This window comes from Temnothorax longispinosus, chromosome 5 (genome assembly GCF_030848805.1).
Source record: "Temnothorax longispinosus isolate EJ_2023e chromosome 5, Tlon_JGU_v1, whole genome shotgun sequence".
Classification (NCBI taxonomy): domain Eukaryota; kingdom Metazoa; phylum Arthropoda; class Insecta; order Hymenoptera; family Formicidae; genus Temnothorax; species Temnothorax longispinosus.
In genome coordinates, this window is record NC_092362.1 from 14,873,722 (window position 1) to 14,890,253 (window position 16,532).

Genomic DNA, 16,532 nt, shown 5'->3' on the forward strand with positions numbered 1-16,532 from the left:
TGAGGCAGAACCGATCATTTAGACGTAATTATGTAGTATATGGTAGAATCAATTGAAAAAAAAAAAAAATCTTTTTATGATAGGTTTTTTAGTTACAAATAAGACTATTCTTTATCATTATATTAAAAGTAATTATAATCATAAATATCGGGTATAAGCGTTGGGTTCAATTTTATGATGGTTCCTTATTGTACGGTCGAAATTGATGGGTGTCCATTTCTTATCGATCGCAAATGGACAATTTGAGATCGACTTGAGCGAATCGCGCATCAATCATCGTCAAGTTTATCATCTTGGGATTGTTCCGATCCGACGTGCGCCCCGCGCGTTCGAAAACGTTCGAGGAACGAAATGGTGAACATTGTGGGCAGAAACAGAGAAGTACGCGACCGTGCGTCGATCGGCCGCCTCTCATTCGATAATAATCGGTTTCGTTAGCAATGGAACGGAACAGGATGAGGAGGAACGCACGCGAAGGCATCGCGCTCGCGGCGTCCCATTGTTGATGGGTTCGCGCGTTCAGATCCTGGATTCTGGATTGCGCATTCAGCAGCCGTTCGCGGCGCGGTAAAAGTCATCGCGACATTACGTAATGCCTCATTCGCGGCGATCCTCCCACTTGGATCAGTCGAAAGAAGATTCTCGCCTCGCCTTCACTGCGTCTCACGTGCGCGGCCGCGCCGACCACCGCCACTACCGTTATCGCGCGCGCGATAATATCCGCATATTTTCGAAGATTTGTGGCCGGCGCGCGGATAGACGTACGATCGCCACCGATCGACGAAGGAGAGAGGAATTTTTGGCTCGCTCGATTAAATCGCGAATGAGGTCGGTGCACCAACGAGTGGCATGCGAAATAACGTAAAAAAAAGGCTCGCCACGTACGAAAGTGTGATACATCCACCTTTGATTAATTATAATCAATTTTTATTTAATCGAAGCAATTAATTCACCACAAGTAAACGCTTTCCTTGGTTTTTTAATAAATTACATTTATAATTTTACGTAATGCCGAAAATGTAAAAATGTGACTAATTGTAAATAATATCTCCTGAAGGAAGTTGAATTACGTAACAATATCCTTCGGTTCGGTCATTCACTGGTATACTTCAATCGTGAAATCGTAATAACTTTGTCATTGGATTATGAAGAGGGAATAAAGCACACACACACACATACACGCACATATTTCACGTTCCGCAATGGTACTCGAGATCATAAACGTGGGCACAGATGAGCGCGGCGATGCACAGCGGCATACTTAGGATCCCCTTCCTGTCGAAACGCTGGGAGATAGAGGCCTCTGAAAGAATAGAGAAGAAGAGCGGCAAGAAAAGAAACTGGCGGCTGGCAGGGAAGCTATGTGCGCAATTTAACGGGGATTACGACCTTAGCCACTTAAGAAGTCGCGGTAGTAATCGACGGTCTTCGAACGGGCCCCCTCAAGAGCCGGGCCTCGAGCGGGCCTCGCTCGCGCCTTGGACGGGCCCCTTAAGCGGGTCTTAATCGAACCACGAGCTAGAGGCGGCCAGCCTGGCGTACCTGATCCGCCTGAGCCAGTCCCGACGTAGAGCGCGGACGACTAAGGCTAATCCTGAGACTAGAACCGGCTGGGATCGCGTCGCGGACTCCGTCTCCGGCTCGGCGCAATCGGATCGGAGATATCGAGAAGGAAGGCATCGTCCCGGAAACGATATGGGAAAGCCATTGCACCTGATTGTAATATTGCAACGTACGTAAGGCTGATTACCTTGATTTTTTTTATTATTTTCGCGTTTTGGATTAATCCGCCGAAGCGACCGTGTCTTTAGACATGAGCTTGAAAGAGTTGAAGCCTCTCCCTCGCGTAACGAAAGCGCAACAAATAAATGTAATGTCAATTTTCTTTCGGTATGAATTGTAACGGAGAGAGTGTAAGAATTGTCTTGTGAATTTCCATGCAGAAGAACCATGTTAAAATATGATTGCGGCTCGTGAAGAAACTGGCAGCGTTATATTCGTGGGAAAACTTGAATTTAGCGAAATAAATGATGTGTACATAATGCGTCGAATTAGGCAATGTAATGCATTTTAAAGTTTCCCACTGATGCGGCACTATGTTGCAGCAGTATCGTCCGCGTTCGCTTATAGGTACGATCCTTGGTATGGTCGCGCGGATACGCAGCGTCCGGTCGACGTGATCACCGACGTCGTCAACGAGCTCGGGGTGAGGATCCTTCAGCAATATTCGACGCGGGGAAACGTCGCGTTCTCACCCACGGGGGTCGCCTTCGTGCTGGCGGCGCTCTACGAAGGATCCGCGGGTAGAGGAAGTCAACAAATCGCCGAAGCCTTAGGCCTACCAGCCAACCGAGATGTTACCAGGATCGGTTTCAGGGACATTCACCGACGATTACGAGTAAGATTCTGCGTAATGTGAATATCTAGGTGATAAAGACACCCAAAAGATTAGACACTTTTTGGACTCTTTCTATCATGTTTCATACAAATCCGATTTGATATTTACTCTAATTGCATTATTTGACATACTTTTGTTGATTTTTTATCATTAAATGTATTTATCTTCGAGAAACAAAATTGATAATCGTTATAAATAATATTAGAATTAGAACATATAATCAGTTTTATGTACATGCATACTGAATTACACCGATGTTGATTTCAAGAGCTACCTTAACGCCGATGGCTTCCTGGGCGGGCTGACGCTAAGCAGAGAGAACACTAGACTCCGTCCCGAGTATGAAGACATTCTGAGGTTTTACGGCTTCGATCTGTCGAGTATTGGGCAAGAAGCGAACGTTACCGTTAGCATGGGAGACTCGTCAGGTATAACCGAACTTCCGACGTCCACGATCGGTTTAACCACGCTCCCAGCAGGGATGGTAGACACTGGGAATGTGTCGGACATGACAACGACGATGTTAACGGGTGCTATCACGACTCTTCCTCCGGCTGGTGCGGAAACAACAGTCGTTCCATCGACCGCGGCAGACGTTACTCAGCAAACTGTCACGATGGCACCAACGGGTGCAACCGATGTACAATCGACATTTACTCCGGTCACCAGCGCCGGAACAGTTGTCCAAGACACGTCGCCGACGCAATCGGCAAATTCCTCAACGACAATTACTTCCGGCGAAAGTGTCCAGCTGACTCCGTCCGCTGGTACGGAAACTGACGCGGGTTTGCCGAATACGATTACGCCGATGGTAAACACAGACAACCAAACGATTTCTACTACAACAACCATAGTCGAGGGCAATCAGGGTCCGCAGACTTCCTCGACGGTTGCAGCCAGCGATACTGTAACAAGTGCTAGCGTTCCTAACGAGAGTGTTCAAGTATCGACTGGCGCGAGTATGGCAACTGCGACCGACATGATGGCATCGATGAGTACTGATGTTCAAGTACCTTCAACTTTCACTGCGAACACCGAGGTATCAACGACAACAAGTATGCCGAGTTCGGGTGCGTCGAGTACTGACGCATCGGTGGCTGCGAGCACAATCGTCGTTAACATGATGCCCGCTAATACGTCCACACCCAACGCGACCTTGAGTACCGTTACTGTGAATTCGTTAACCACTGTGGTACCAGCAATCTTGGATAGCGCGAACGTGACTATCCCGAGTCCCGTTACCGAAACGATGATGGTGAACGGCGTTGTTTCACAATCGAATACCGAGACGTCGACAGACACTCCGGCCGGGAATAATCCAGGAATGACCGCTGCGAATGACCTCGCAACGACGATGATGACGGATATTGACGGTGCGGTCAATTCTGCGACGACCGTGGTATCGCCTATTCCGGGAACAAACGCGACGTCGGGCAATCTTGCTGGGAATAACTTCACAGTCGCGAATTCTACGATGAGTTCCATGGATAATCGAACGGTCGCGTCTCTCGTGGATGAAAATACCATTTCGATGAATCGAAAGAAGAAAGATCTGACGGATATAATTAACACCGATACCGTTAAAGACGAGTCAACGGACGGATCGCCGAATCTTCATAAACGCGAAGCGAGAAGCCCGCGTGGATACTTTTCTAGCTACCCAGGTCAGGTTCAGTTAACGAATATCTTCTTCGATTATATGTCGCTTGTATCAAATTGAGAATTACAACACGCGCAAACAGGTTCAATCTTCCTAATTTGTCCTGCAGGAAAATTCCAATACTAAATTATTTGCAATTCCTATGTAAATTATGCAGTCATGAATATCAAATTATGTTTTAGCGGAGAGAATTATGAAATTTTACGACAGAAATTATCGTTTCTATTGCATTTATACGAGAATATAAGAACGAATTTTTCTTTAAACAGAAAATGTTAAATGATTGATGGGATTCGATTTCCTATTTTTCAGACGAAGGTATCTGGATGCAAGATTTAGAGATTTGGAAATCGTATAACACGGTAAATCCGGGTGAGTCCTCCATCGGAGATTCATCAGCAGAGATGTCGTTTTTAGTGAACGGTTGCGACGTTTCCTCGGTATCGGCTTCGAGATACATCGCTGTGTTGCCCTTCGCGTATTTCCCATCGCTGCAGGCTGTCGCGCTCGAATTTCCTTTAGACGTAAGTCTACGTGAAAATTTAACGTGATCTAGTTTTACCTTTCTCTTTCTCAGAACTTGAAGGATTTAATTTAAGCTTGATTTGTTAATTTTTAATTTGAAATTTTCTTGATTCTTAAAAATTTGAGAATATTGCGTTGTTCTAGTCACAGTCCACAATTTATTTCAAATAGCCTAGCCTTAACTATCTTTTTCTTAAATTAAAATATTATGCGATGTACAAGCAAGGACAGAATATATATTTAAATAATATTTAAATAAATAACCTTGTAATCAATGTGCAGTTGATGCTTAGAAATTACATAAATTATTCTTAGTACAATTTCAAGTATAACTGCACAGTACAAAAAAAATCTCAATTATTTTCTTAACAATACAAGGAATTTCTGTTATCTCCTTAACATTCAAGGATCCCCGATACAACATTATACTTTTCATGCCCACGGATAAAACGGACACGCACCGGCTGGCGAGGGATCTCAGCGGAAAGTCATTGAGATTGTTGAGGAAGCGATTACAGCCTACTTGGGTCAGGGCCACTATACCTTCGTTCATGCTGCGTGGTTTCGTCACACTGACGTCATTTCTGCAAAGGGTAAGGGGATAACACGTCGTCCTCTTTGACGTCAATATCTTACGAATGCCAAATGGGCGCCAAGGTAGAAAAATATATTCTAGATGTACAGCCAATAACTAATCGCGCATAAAAGTATTGTACAGTTTTCCATAGTTTCTACAATTTTTCATTTTCAAAGACTTTTATCTCAAGGATCATCCACTGAGAATGAGAAGAATACAGATTTGAATTGTTAAATATCAACTAAACGTAATTATAAATTACATCTTACTTTGTCTCTGTTTGTTTGCTTTTAAATTATTTTTCTAAGGCATCGTATGTAACAAAAAGTAACATTTTCTTAACGTTTTGCGATGTACAGAAGGATTGAGATTGAGGAAGGAAGAATCAAGATTATTATCGACGTATGCGTGACTGGTGCATATTTGCGTCGGCGTCGTAGTTTACATAATCTCTCTAAGAGGTCTTCCTTTTTTTTATCTGTTTCTTCCGCAGCTGGGAATCCTGGATGTGTTCGAGCCGAGAGTGGCCGATTTATCGCCCATGACATCCGATCTCGGTGTATACGCCCGGGACGTGCAACAGAGTATAGGAGTCAATATAAGGAATTATATGAAACCCGACCGGACCCATTCTCGTGAGTCGCCTAATGTCGTTCCACCTCGAAGGGACTATTACCGATATCTACCGCCAGGTCTTTTTTACTCTCTTATCGCTTTTCATGCACTATCGCACTCCCCTTTCAATTACTCCGTAACGGTAACGCGTTTCCACGCGTGTAATTGCATCCCTCGCTCCTTAATGCGGACGTCCTGAATTTAAGAGTCCAATTTATATAATTTTGCGCGGCTACGTGTATAATCCTTAGCATTTGCAGTATTCCTTTATCTCTCAATTATATATTTTACTTCTTTATTTTTTTCGCTTCTCTCGCCGCTTGTAAATTGCTTCCTCCTGCCTGTAAGTGTAATAATATAGCGCTGTCAGTGCGACCCGCGCGTCCGAGTATCCGTTCATCGATCAAGCGCACGGGTTTATTTTAATCAACTTTTCATATACTTGACATTATCATATATAATATATTTTACACCTTACTCGTTATTATTATTCATTACTTCGTCACGTTGCGTCACGTTCTGATGCTATGTGTCACGCGATTATATTATTTCCCCGGCAACCCAATACGAGTAAACACGAATACGTTAGAATTAAATCACTTTGAGTAACATCCGAAATTAACGAGCGTCTCGATACGTCTCGGACGCTCGGCTAACCGGATGTTAACCGGCACTGAACGCGTACAGGTGATTTAATTTGTCGTGGAGAAGGAGAGAACAAACAGCGAGGCGGGACGGCGGAGTATAGCGATGCCACGACTCCCAGGCAGGCCGCGTCGGAGATAATGTTCGAAGAAATAATTACGTTGACGCAATGTCCGGTATTAACGGGTGAAATTGCAAAGTTTCACGCGCGCGCGGCTCTTGTACTCTCCAGAAACATAATTTGCGCATATAATTTTGTAAACGACGACGGCGACAATGTGCCCCTCTACGCGTCGTGAACACGCGTCTGACGACGGCCGGTCGTTACTACTGCCCCGCAGCTCTCACTCGTTTCTTCACTATCTTTTCTCTCTCTCTCTCGTTTTTTCGCTTCCGCCTAATCCGTCATTGCTCTTTCTCACGTTCCGCTGTATCTTCATTACTTAATGCCGGGACTGTCGTTAACGATGACGGCCGCTTCCGCGCGCTTCAGAACGCTGTCAAAGTTACCGTCGCGCGTTTCCGGAATTTACACGCGAACACTTTCGGTCCTCGTTTAAGATTGAGAAACTGTCGGAGACGAATGTCTAGCCGCTAATTACATCTTTACGATAATTATGCCGAGTGTTAATCGTTATCTCCTTGATGCATCGTAAATTACAGGTCATTTTCGCAGATAATTCCGCTAAACGCTTTTCTAAAAACGCATCTGTTTCTACAAGTTCTATGTAAATTACAGGATTTAATCCTGAAAACGTATGACGCAAAATGTATTGCGAGATGCGAGTGGACCTCATCTGCGAGAACGTGATTTTCGAGGTCGATCAGCTGGCAATATCTGTTTTCACGCCACTAGGCGAACCTTCAAACAAAACTATCGATTACCGCTGGAAATGTTCTCAGTATTGTTATGCAGTTCGCTGAATTTAATTGCTGATATCCTGCTCGAGTCCGTAAAGGAAGTCAATAAAAAGACCTTGCGCCATCTCTTTTTACATTCACCGAGGATTCCTGAATCGCTGCGGCGCGCGGCGCGGCGTTGCAACTGTTTCTGTGAAATTATTCTTTCGGCTATTTTTGTCACTCTAAATACAAATTATATCATAGAATAGTAGAATATTTAGAAGATAAGAAATTACGATTTACTACTACAGATTGTTATTTACAATTTTGTATATAATATCATTTCAACTATGCTTTAAAATGATACATATAACGGAATTCTTTGCTTGACATATAGTTAAATTAACAGTTAAATAAAAACTTATAATAGTAGTCGTTTAAAAAATTAGAATATTATTTTTACTGCACTAGACTTCCCTGTTGTTTATGACATTACATTCTTTTCTTTTCGTATAAAAACTAACTTGCCGTCGTAAAAATACGAGAGCAAGAAGTTTTGTCAACTCAGTGAAAGGAAGGACGCGTGCATTGGAAGTCAATGAACCGAACATCTAGAAATCTAAAGATTTGACCCGCGATGCATCACATCTGCCAGTCGCTTCGAGAGCCAAGAAATTGAAACGCTGCTTAAATTAAAATGTCAATTTTTCAAACCCGAAACGCTTATCAATTTTTATTTGATTTTAGAGCAAAATATATAAAATTCCAAGTTCTTATTTTATTATTTTTGATCTAAAACTCCATAGGAACTCTGCAATTGCTTTAAAAAGTTTTATAAAAATAATTATTGTAATATAATATATAATATATAGTTTTTCCTTTGATGCATTAAAAAATATATATAGTCTTGATCTCTTGCAAATTTGCTAGATACATTAGCTATCCATATCTCTTTCACAACATATTTTCGTCATAATTTATACATCTTCCTAATTCCTCTGCACTACGTAGAATAAGACAAACTACTAGCTTTGTATTATGCGCAGAGCTCTATAAATTTACATAGATTTATCTTTTATAATATGTAACGTGCACATTATAGAAAATATTAAAAATATCTTGAATAATATTTTCTGTAATTAAAATAATTCTCTGCAAAAGTTTGCAAAATAATTATAATTTTTTTTTTTTTTTAGGCAATGGTCTGTTCGAGAGAGCTGGACCCGAACCCTTTACAGCTTTACATCCCTTCCTTTATTTCATCGTCGACACCGAGACTTCAGTGAGTCTAATTGCCGGTCGAGTGGACGATCCGCTTAATTCGAGAATATTGTAGGGACATAATTTACGATCGCTAAGATTTAAATAAACACTCATTTATTTGACGATACTTATAAATAATTCTATAATGTGAACTTGTCCTATTAGCTCGCACACAATTATTATCAAGTACACGCAATTAATATTGTGCTCTGTACAAATTCCTATTTGTAAATAAAGAAATATAAAAAATAAGAAAGTGGCAGTGAGCGTAACTTGAAATGTGCGAAATTGAGCATTTGGAAGAATATTCCAAGCTATCTCACGCCGTAGGGCGAAGGGCAAACTTTCTATACATCTTGCTAATCAATAAAAGCAGATACTCATCGTGCGTTTGTTGCGAAAAACTACGAAAATCGAAATCGCGATAGTTATAAAAATTTACATTTTTCACCGGTTTTCTTTAATTCAAGTTGAATTTTTCAAAGTTGTAGGATCGACAGTCTGGTTTTCAAACTGGTTTTGCAACTCTAAGCGGTGTTTATGTAATTAACGATTCTTTCTTAATTTTTGTTTCAGTATGTATGCGTGTGTGAGTGTGTGTGTCATATCTCATATTCGGAGCGTTGTGGCAAGAATGATAACGATGTATCTTCGAAATCTATCGGACTACTCCTTCGATCTTTTTATTACACAACTCAGACTTCCCTTGTTTATTTAGCTATAGCCTTAATCTAGCAAATATATTATTTCCTTACTTACTTTTATAAATACAGTTCAGTGTGCTGCTATAACGCACGAGATTTTACACACGTCATACATATATATATACATATATGTATATATATATATATATTCAATAACTTTCGGCGATGATCTTATTTCACCTCTTCTAGTGCGGGGTATATTTCTTCGTATATATAGCAACCAGGATGCTTACTCCGTGAGTGGCAGTGTAAATGCAAATAAATAAATGTAAACGATATAAAAGGCGTATTTTCATTCGCGTGAAAAATCTAGGATAATGTCTTTTGATATCGCACGAGACGACACCGCGAATCGCTTATTCGCGAGATGAACTTCGTCCGAATTCGAGAGTTGCCTCGTGTCGTCCCCTCGCGTGTTCGTCAAGTCAATCAGGCAACATTCTTCAAGATCCATGGTACGAACTTGGATATCCGCGTGCAGACGCCCGGTAAATTGGCTTCCGCGCAACCGATGCCCCAGGATATGATACCAGCGAGGAAGTACCTGCCGTCCTTTCCGCGAACCTGGAGAGGCCCCCCGGAATCGCCCTGTGTAACGTAAGAACGTAAAAGTCTCTCAACGGAAACTTTGAAACGTGAACAGCGAGTAGTTCGATTATAGGCACGCACGTACATACCTGACACGAATCCTGCCCGCCGGTCTCGTAACCGGCACATAGGAAAATATCCGGTATGAACTCGTGTCTACCGGCCTTCAGGAACATCGACTTGCACATGTCATTGCTGATTATCGGCACGGATACCTTGAAAGCGAGATTAATGAAAGTCGGAGGAGGTTGAACGTACCCCTCGAGGGTTTGATCGTCAAAACGATAATTACTTCCTGCAACACCGAGGGCAACGTTCCACCCTCGCTCAACCTTCCCCAGCCGGTGACCGTCGCGTTCTCTCCTATCAGGAGGTCGTCCGTGGCCGGCAGGCAGATGGGCGAGATGTGCGCGGCGAACGTCAAGGAACTCTCGAGTCGCACCAGCGCGAGGTCGTACTCGTACGTGAAGAAGTTGTACTTGGGATGCACAACTTTCTTGGCGACGCCGCGCTCCACGTAGGGCAGCCGCTCTTGTACCGACGAGAAGTCGTACTCGCCGACTCGTATCCGGATTTGCGACGTCAGCAAACTGAAACGGAACAGAGTATAACGGTGCACCTTCGAAAGACGAGAGAGACAGGATACGGGGATAGGGTACTCACTCGTCGACGCAATGGCCCGCGGTGGCGATCCAATTCTCGTTGAGTACCGCCCCGCCGCAGCGGTGAGTACTCGAGAAGCCGAAGAAGGAGGTCCTACGTACGGATACCTGCCAGGGCCACCGGCCGAACGACGCGTCCTTGCCGCCGACGATCCTCGTTTCCGGCCGCGGGAATAGCGGCGGCACGCCGCACTGCATGTTCTTGCTCTCGTCAGCGGCCGCGACCGTCATCACCGAACCCGTCGCCTTCTCGCTCGCCACCTCGGTGGTCGACGATCCTTGCGTCGCAGCGACGCTCGTGGCACTCGTGCTGCTCGCGCTGGTCGTGCTGCTAGTAGTTGTCATTGTTGCGGTCGTTAGACTGGTTGTATCGCTGACGGAGGACATCAATGTGGACGGCGTCGTGCTCTGCATTGTGGTTTTCTTCGTGGGCCGCGGCCTAGTTGAAGTCTCCAAGTGGGACGTCGTTATGTAGTGCGCCGAGCCCAAGGGCTTCTGATATTCGGTGCTCTGCAAAACGTTAACGTTGCACAATGTTATAGATAAGGTCCAATCGTTTTTTCCAAAATTTTAGCGAAGATATTTATAAACACTTTAATAAATATACATCGACTGATATATGAACAAAAATAAATGAGTATTAACATTTTCGGCCATTAGGTGAAATCTTATGCCTGACAATAATTCTTGTGAATTTTATACTTGTGAATTTGCCTTTTATGTGTTTGTAATTCAAACACGCGAGAACGTGACGTAAAAAATCGCCACAGCAAACAACATAACAATCAATACCAATAATTAAGAAGAGAAAATATGGGCGTACATGCGACTCGGTCGGCTTTAGGCTCGGTCGTGGAAAGTTTTCCGGGCCATTCTGAAGGAGGCTGGGACTGTCGGTCCAATGTGGTTTTAAGGACGGCCTAGGTGGTGTCCAGCTGTTCGACCAGAAATGAGAACTCGTACCTAAAGACGGTATTCGTACGGTCTCCGGCACGGTAATCGCGGTTATCGGTTTGGTTGACGAAGACGACGACGACGATGACGACAGAGATGAAGAGAACGATGTTGACAAGGACGACGAGAATGAGGACGACGCCGATGACGGTTTCTGTTTTGTGACGAAGGCCGGTTCCGTGGTCACTTGCCAGTGAGAGGTTTGTGGCACGGATCCGGCTGCGCTAGAATGAAAGATAAATTTTAAGTTGGGCTCGGTACACAATATAATATGACATGTATTATTATACTTTACGTGATAATAATAATATAACTGTATATAATATATAGCTGTAAATTTTTTGCGTGATAATATACGTAAGAGGTTTACTATTGGAAGAGAGAAGCGATATACGATATTTACATATATATTGAGGCTTAAACCAGTATGACTTAAAAACGAGTTGCATACCTGGTGGAAGGCTGCCTGGAATATGTCGGCCTGACAGTCGTTGTCGTCGACGTCTTCGTGGACAGCACCCAGTTGGGTCTCGAGATAAAATTCGGTCTATGATCTGGCTGGCTTATTGGCCGGTAAGTGGTAGTTTTCATTGAAAAATACGGCTTGGAGAAGTCTGTCGACGATGGTTTCGACTGTGCTGGCTTGGTTGCCCAGTGCGGTCGTTCGGTATGCACGAAATTTGAACCTGGATGTGGCTCTTTCCCCGTTTCCTGGCGAAAAATCGATATTCCATTAAACTCACTGCTTGTATCGCGCCAAAAATAGCTCTGCTAGCTGCGACGTAAATACTTTCTTAACTCCATATTTTATAGTTAAAGGAATTTTTTTAGTAAACTTCGATCAAATATTCGTCTCAGCATTTGAAATTCGTTAATAAATACAATAGATAAAAGAAACATTCGCTAACACGAAAATTAGACAAGACGTGTAAAATGAGTTTCAATTACTCCAATTTTTACATATAATTTTATTATAATTGTCTATCAAAATGAATAAAGAATTTTTTTGAAGTTGACACAATATTTTAATGAACTATGAAAATTAGTCTGACTGATTCAAGAAAAGTGAATGCCCTCGACGGAGAGAACGTTACACAAGAAATCCTTCTAAAGTCATCTCGCTGAATCACGAGTCATAATCATAGAGTCATCACGAGTTATAATAACAAAGTTTCCTTCCTTACGTTTTCAATGACGGAATTGACATTCGGCCGATTTATCGTTTCCTGCACGCTGAGATCGGCATCTTCGGTCTTCCCGTCGTCCGGTCTCGACTCAAAGGGCCTTTGATTGCCCGGTTTACCCGGTTTGCCCTGCTTGTTCGGTTTGCTCGGGCCACTCGAACCAACGACCTCGTCGTCGGCGTGCTCCTTCCCCGGCAAGCGTACTATCAAAGTGTTGTGCGTCTCCAGCTTGTCCTTGAAGCCCGGTTGGCTTTGAACGGACGACGGTTTCTCGCTCAGTGCTCCATCGTCCGGCCTAGTCTTGTGGTGATGAGGATGACCCGCGTGATGACCCGGTCTCTTCGTTTCTTGCGGCCTTCCTTCCGCCCACGTGTTCGTAGACGCGGAGGACACCGCGGGGGTCTGCAGTACCTCGACGTCGTGCTCGGACGTTGGTTTGGCGTGCGGCCTCTTCTGCAAGGGCCTCCCGACGCCATGCGAGGACGGTTTCATCGGTCTGGTCGAGCCTGTGCCGGAGCCGTGAGATCCAGTGTAGTAATGGAGATTCGGCTTCGCGGTGCTCGATGCCGTCGAGGAGAAGCCCGAGAGGGAAGTTGACGTCAATCTGATGGTCTCGTTTGCGGTTGGCTCTGCCAGAAGTAGACCTGGCTTGAGTGTACTCGTCGTCTCGTGCTGCTGCTGCTGCTGATGATGATGATGAGGGCGGTGAGACGCGCCTATCGTGTTCACCGTCGTGTTGTGAACGCAACAACTGCCGAACATGAAGGTATCCACGCACACACCCACGTGCGTCCCCTCGGACTTGATGCACTCCCACACGAACATGCACGTGCCTTCTTTGCTCTCCGAACCGGGCACCTTGCAGGGCTTCGGAGTAATTTTGTAACCTGCGTGAAATGGAAAAAAGAAATCGGCTATTTCAGGCGTGTTCCATCTTTCGACGATCGGCGAAGCCTGCATGGGACCTTGGGCTACGTCGATGTTTAAAAGTTAAAAGTCCCGTGCCGACAAATGACGAATATCTCATTTACGTCCCCACGTGCAGCGTTCTCCGTTAAACGCAACTGACTTTAATCTCACGTCTCCATTACATACATTTCTCGCGTCAGAGTCCGAGAAGCCAGACAGGCGCGTGTAACGTTAAATGCGTGATGAAAGCGCGCTAACGTCGATCATACTGTCTCGACGAATTTAACAACTTATAATTTCGCAGGAAACCCGTGTTTCTTTACGTACGCCCTCCGAAAAATCGAACGAAACGCGCCCCGGGTAACGAGATTACACGCATTAAATCTGACGGGCGTACCAAAGAACGACGTCGCGTGCGCGACACCGTGTCGCACGGTACCGCACGATAGGTCATATATCGTGCTCGACAATTAGACTGTCTTACATGTTACACATGAGATCCACCTCGCGCCGTCAAGTTCGGTGAAAGTGTACCACTTGTCGAAGCACGCGTGAGAGATCGTGTAAAAAAAAATGAAACTTAATAACTGGAAGGAGTACGTAGACCTGGGCCGAGTCATTAACCGAGTCATGGGTAAGACTCGGGTAACGTAAATTACGACCGCGGCGATGTAGGAGCTTCACGCAGTCGCTTTCACCGCTAGAAACACGATCGTGTCAGCCTGCGTCGCGACCTGTGTTACGTTATAAAAAAGAAGCTTTCATATTAAGAAAAAAAAATTTTTTTTTTATTGCGGGGCGCACCTTCGTACTACGGGCTCGAATATTCAAAAATCGAACGTTTGACGTTCGTCGATCAGATCGACGGATCTCGTTGCAAAAATTATAAACTGTGCAACTTAACGTTAACATTGCACATCGCTATATATGTTCCAATTTTTTGTTGTACAGAGCGTGTACACAATTTTATTTGAACAATATTTCCTTCTCTTACGGATGTCTAGACTTTAGAGCCGTGTTTTTTCCGGCAAAGCTTACAGCTGACTGCGCGGGACAATTACCTGGGAGCGAGAAAAAAATAATAGATAAAGAAAAGGAGCTTCTCCCTTCGGTCGCGGAGATTCGTCGAAACAAAAAGAAAGTAGCGTCTTCTTTCGCTTTTCTTTTCTCACGCTCGTGCACGACCGACTGCACCTTGACCGAGTTCTCCTTCCAATTAAGCGTTATACATTTAAGGAGAACCTTCCAAGCGGGAGAAGGATGCCGCGCAAAGGGAGGACGAGCGCGAGAAAAAGACGGGGAGAGACAGGGAGAAGGAAGGTAAGAGAGGAGGTACGGCAGCTGCATCGCTCTCTCGAAAGTGCGTACGGAAGAGGACGACGCGCGAGGAAGAGACGGGGTGGGTGTCCGCGATTGAGAAAGACACATGCTATAGGGAGTATCCGCCGAAAAACGGCGCGTTTAAATCACCAAAAGAAATATTACTGACTGTGACCTCGATTCAGCGTACTGAGAGACCTGGCGATGCCCGACCACCAGAGAATCGTGGCCACGTAACCGATCCACCGCATCCTGATCCCTGAAAACAAGAACGTCATCGTTACTCGCCGGCCGACCTATCGTCCGGTAGCTACTTATATCGTCATCGTCACGTGTCAATTTAGAGCTTCTTGCTTCTTCCCTTCCGAGGAAACGTGTAAATCTCGGGGAGTCACGCGAGCTGCACGGTGTGCTGCTGTTAACAGCCGCGCTCTACTACGTCGATTGCAGCAGACAGGCATAGTATAAATTTTGTAATTCTATATATTAAGAGCTTGTCAGCAGCATGCGAGCATCTACGCTCACTCTTTCGTCGCGTCTATTGTCTATTGTCTGCCACGTCTGTGCGCTCCTTTCTAGTTCACTTTCCCGTTGCATGCTTCTCGTATTAACCCTTTCAGAGACGTATCTAATCCCACAACCGCGTGCGCCTTTTTTTTCTCTCAGTGAAATTACGAATAGGCAAATCGTTGCGGGCGTACAAATCACCGCACAAATCACGCAATTAAATATCGCAATTTCTTACATATCTTCTATACAAGTGGCTTTAATATAATATAATTACTCACGAGAGAGAAATTCAATACTAACTGCGTGCTTTAAATTCCGGCAATATGTATTTACTTTCAATGCCTTTTTGAGGGCGATAAGGCGAAAAGGGTAAAAACAGCAGGATAAAATAGAATTTGTTCAATATTAACAAAATACTTGATCAAAGTTTGTTTAAAGTTCGATACTTTTCACCCGATTTATATTTAAATTGAGAGGTTCAGAGTAAGAATGGAAATTTATATTTAGTAAATTCTACTTTAGATTTCAGATTCAACATAGATCTGATATAAATAGATAAATTTAAAATAGATCTGACAAGCTTTGAATTTATTCCATTCTCATTTCATGATGTAACCATTTTTATCGAACGGTTTTCGCAGTTATGCTTTCGCGCAAGTCTTTTTGTTTAATTTAAAAAGCAACATTAAAATTGTAAAATGGATCCGGCAAATATATCGGCACGTGCATTCCATAAATTATAAAACATCAGGACATTCCGAGGGTCTTAAGAATTCTTGATTTCTAGTCTATCGTTTTGCTGGCAACGATTCGAGATCGACGATGGTATCTCGACGACGCGACAGGTGCATCGGACGCACGCTAAGACGCGTCGGCAGGAACAAAAAAGGTACCCTGGACCGACTTGTCACCGAATTCTGGCCCAGCATTCCAGGTCATCGACGCAGCGTCGCTCGCTTTCGAATGCTCGATCGAGGATACCATCGTCTTGGAACTGTCTCGTCATCATCATTGGAATTATCTTCACCAACGCGACGCGTTCTGAATATTTCTTGCATTTTTGCAAAGATATATTTGACAAACGCGTCTAAAAAACGTCTGAAAAATCAAGATATCTATTCCCATATTTGTATATTATTATTCCACATCACATTTTTGTATTTGCTATTTTTATC

The 16,532-nt window shown here is 44.0% G+C and overlaps 2 protein-coding genes across 4 annotated transcripts in view; one reads left to right on the plus strand and one right to left on the minus strand.

Annotated features, from left to right (window-relative positions):
* The first annotated feature begins 98 nt into the window (after positions 1-98).
* LOC139813042 (uncharacterized) lies at positions 99-9,274 on the plus strand. 2 transcript variants are annotated; one of them, XM_071778296.1, is made up of 7 exons: positions 99-1,732; positions 2,109-2,398; positions 2,667-4,062; positions 4,371-4,582; positions 4,991-5,176; positions 5,654-5,852; positions 8,460-9,274. In XM_071778296.1, exons 1-7 carry the CDS (start codon positions 1,696-1,698, stop codon positions 8,597-8,599), a joined length of 2,460 nt encoding a protein of 819 aa, XP_071634397.1. In that variant the 5' UTR covers positions 99-1,695; the 3' UTR covers positions 8,600-9,274. The 2 variants fall into 2 exon arrangements, with proteins under 2 accessions (XP_071634397.1, XP_071634398.1); XM_071778297.1 differs by having other exon boundaries at positions 5,654-5,795.
* Positions 9,275-9,512: 238 nt separating this feature from the next.
* Positions 9,513-16,532, minus strand: part of LOC139813040 (uncharacterized) — a 28,970-nt gene continuing 21,950 nt past the window's right edge. For both annotated transcript variants that reach the window (XM_071778294.1, XM_071778293.1), the window contains exons 2-9: positions 15,017-15,106; positions 12,619-13,505; positions 11,886-12,145; positions 11,304-11,658; positions 10,482-10,990; positions 10,111-10,408; positions 9,908-10,033; positions 9,513-9,818 (exon numbers count right to left, since the gene is read on the minus strand). In XM_071778294.1, the coding sequence (XP_071634395.1) occupies positions 9,660-9,818; positions 9,908-10,033; positions 10,111-10,408; positions 10,482-10,990; positions 11,304-11,658; positions 11,886-12,145; positions 12,619-13,505; positions 15,017-15,098 (2,676 nt within the window). In that variant the 5' untranslated portion in view covers positions 15,099-15,106 and the 3' untranslated portion in view covers positions 9,513-9,659. The remainder of the gene's footprint in view (positions 9,819-9,907; positions 10,034-10,110; positions 10,409-10,481; positions 10,991-11,303; positions 11,659-11,885; positions 12,146-12,618; positions 13,506-15,016; positions 15,107-16,532) is intronic.

Bases quoted from the DNA above. Each gene is read 5' to 3' on its own strand.
- LOC139813042 (XM_071778296.1), top strand. From the start codon at position 1,696: ATGGGAAAGCCATTGCACCTGATTGTAATATTGCAAC. The intron at 4,583-4,990 runs GTAAGTCTACGT...TTAACATTCAAG, and splicing joins CGCTCGAATTTCCTTTAGAC to GATCCCCGATACAACATTAT. The intron at 5,177-5,653 runs GTAAGGGGATAA...TTTCTTCCGCAG, and splicing joins TGACGTCATTTCTGCAAAGG to CTGGGAATCCTGGATGTGTT.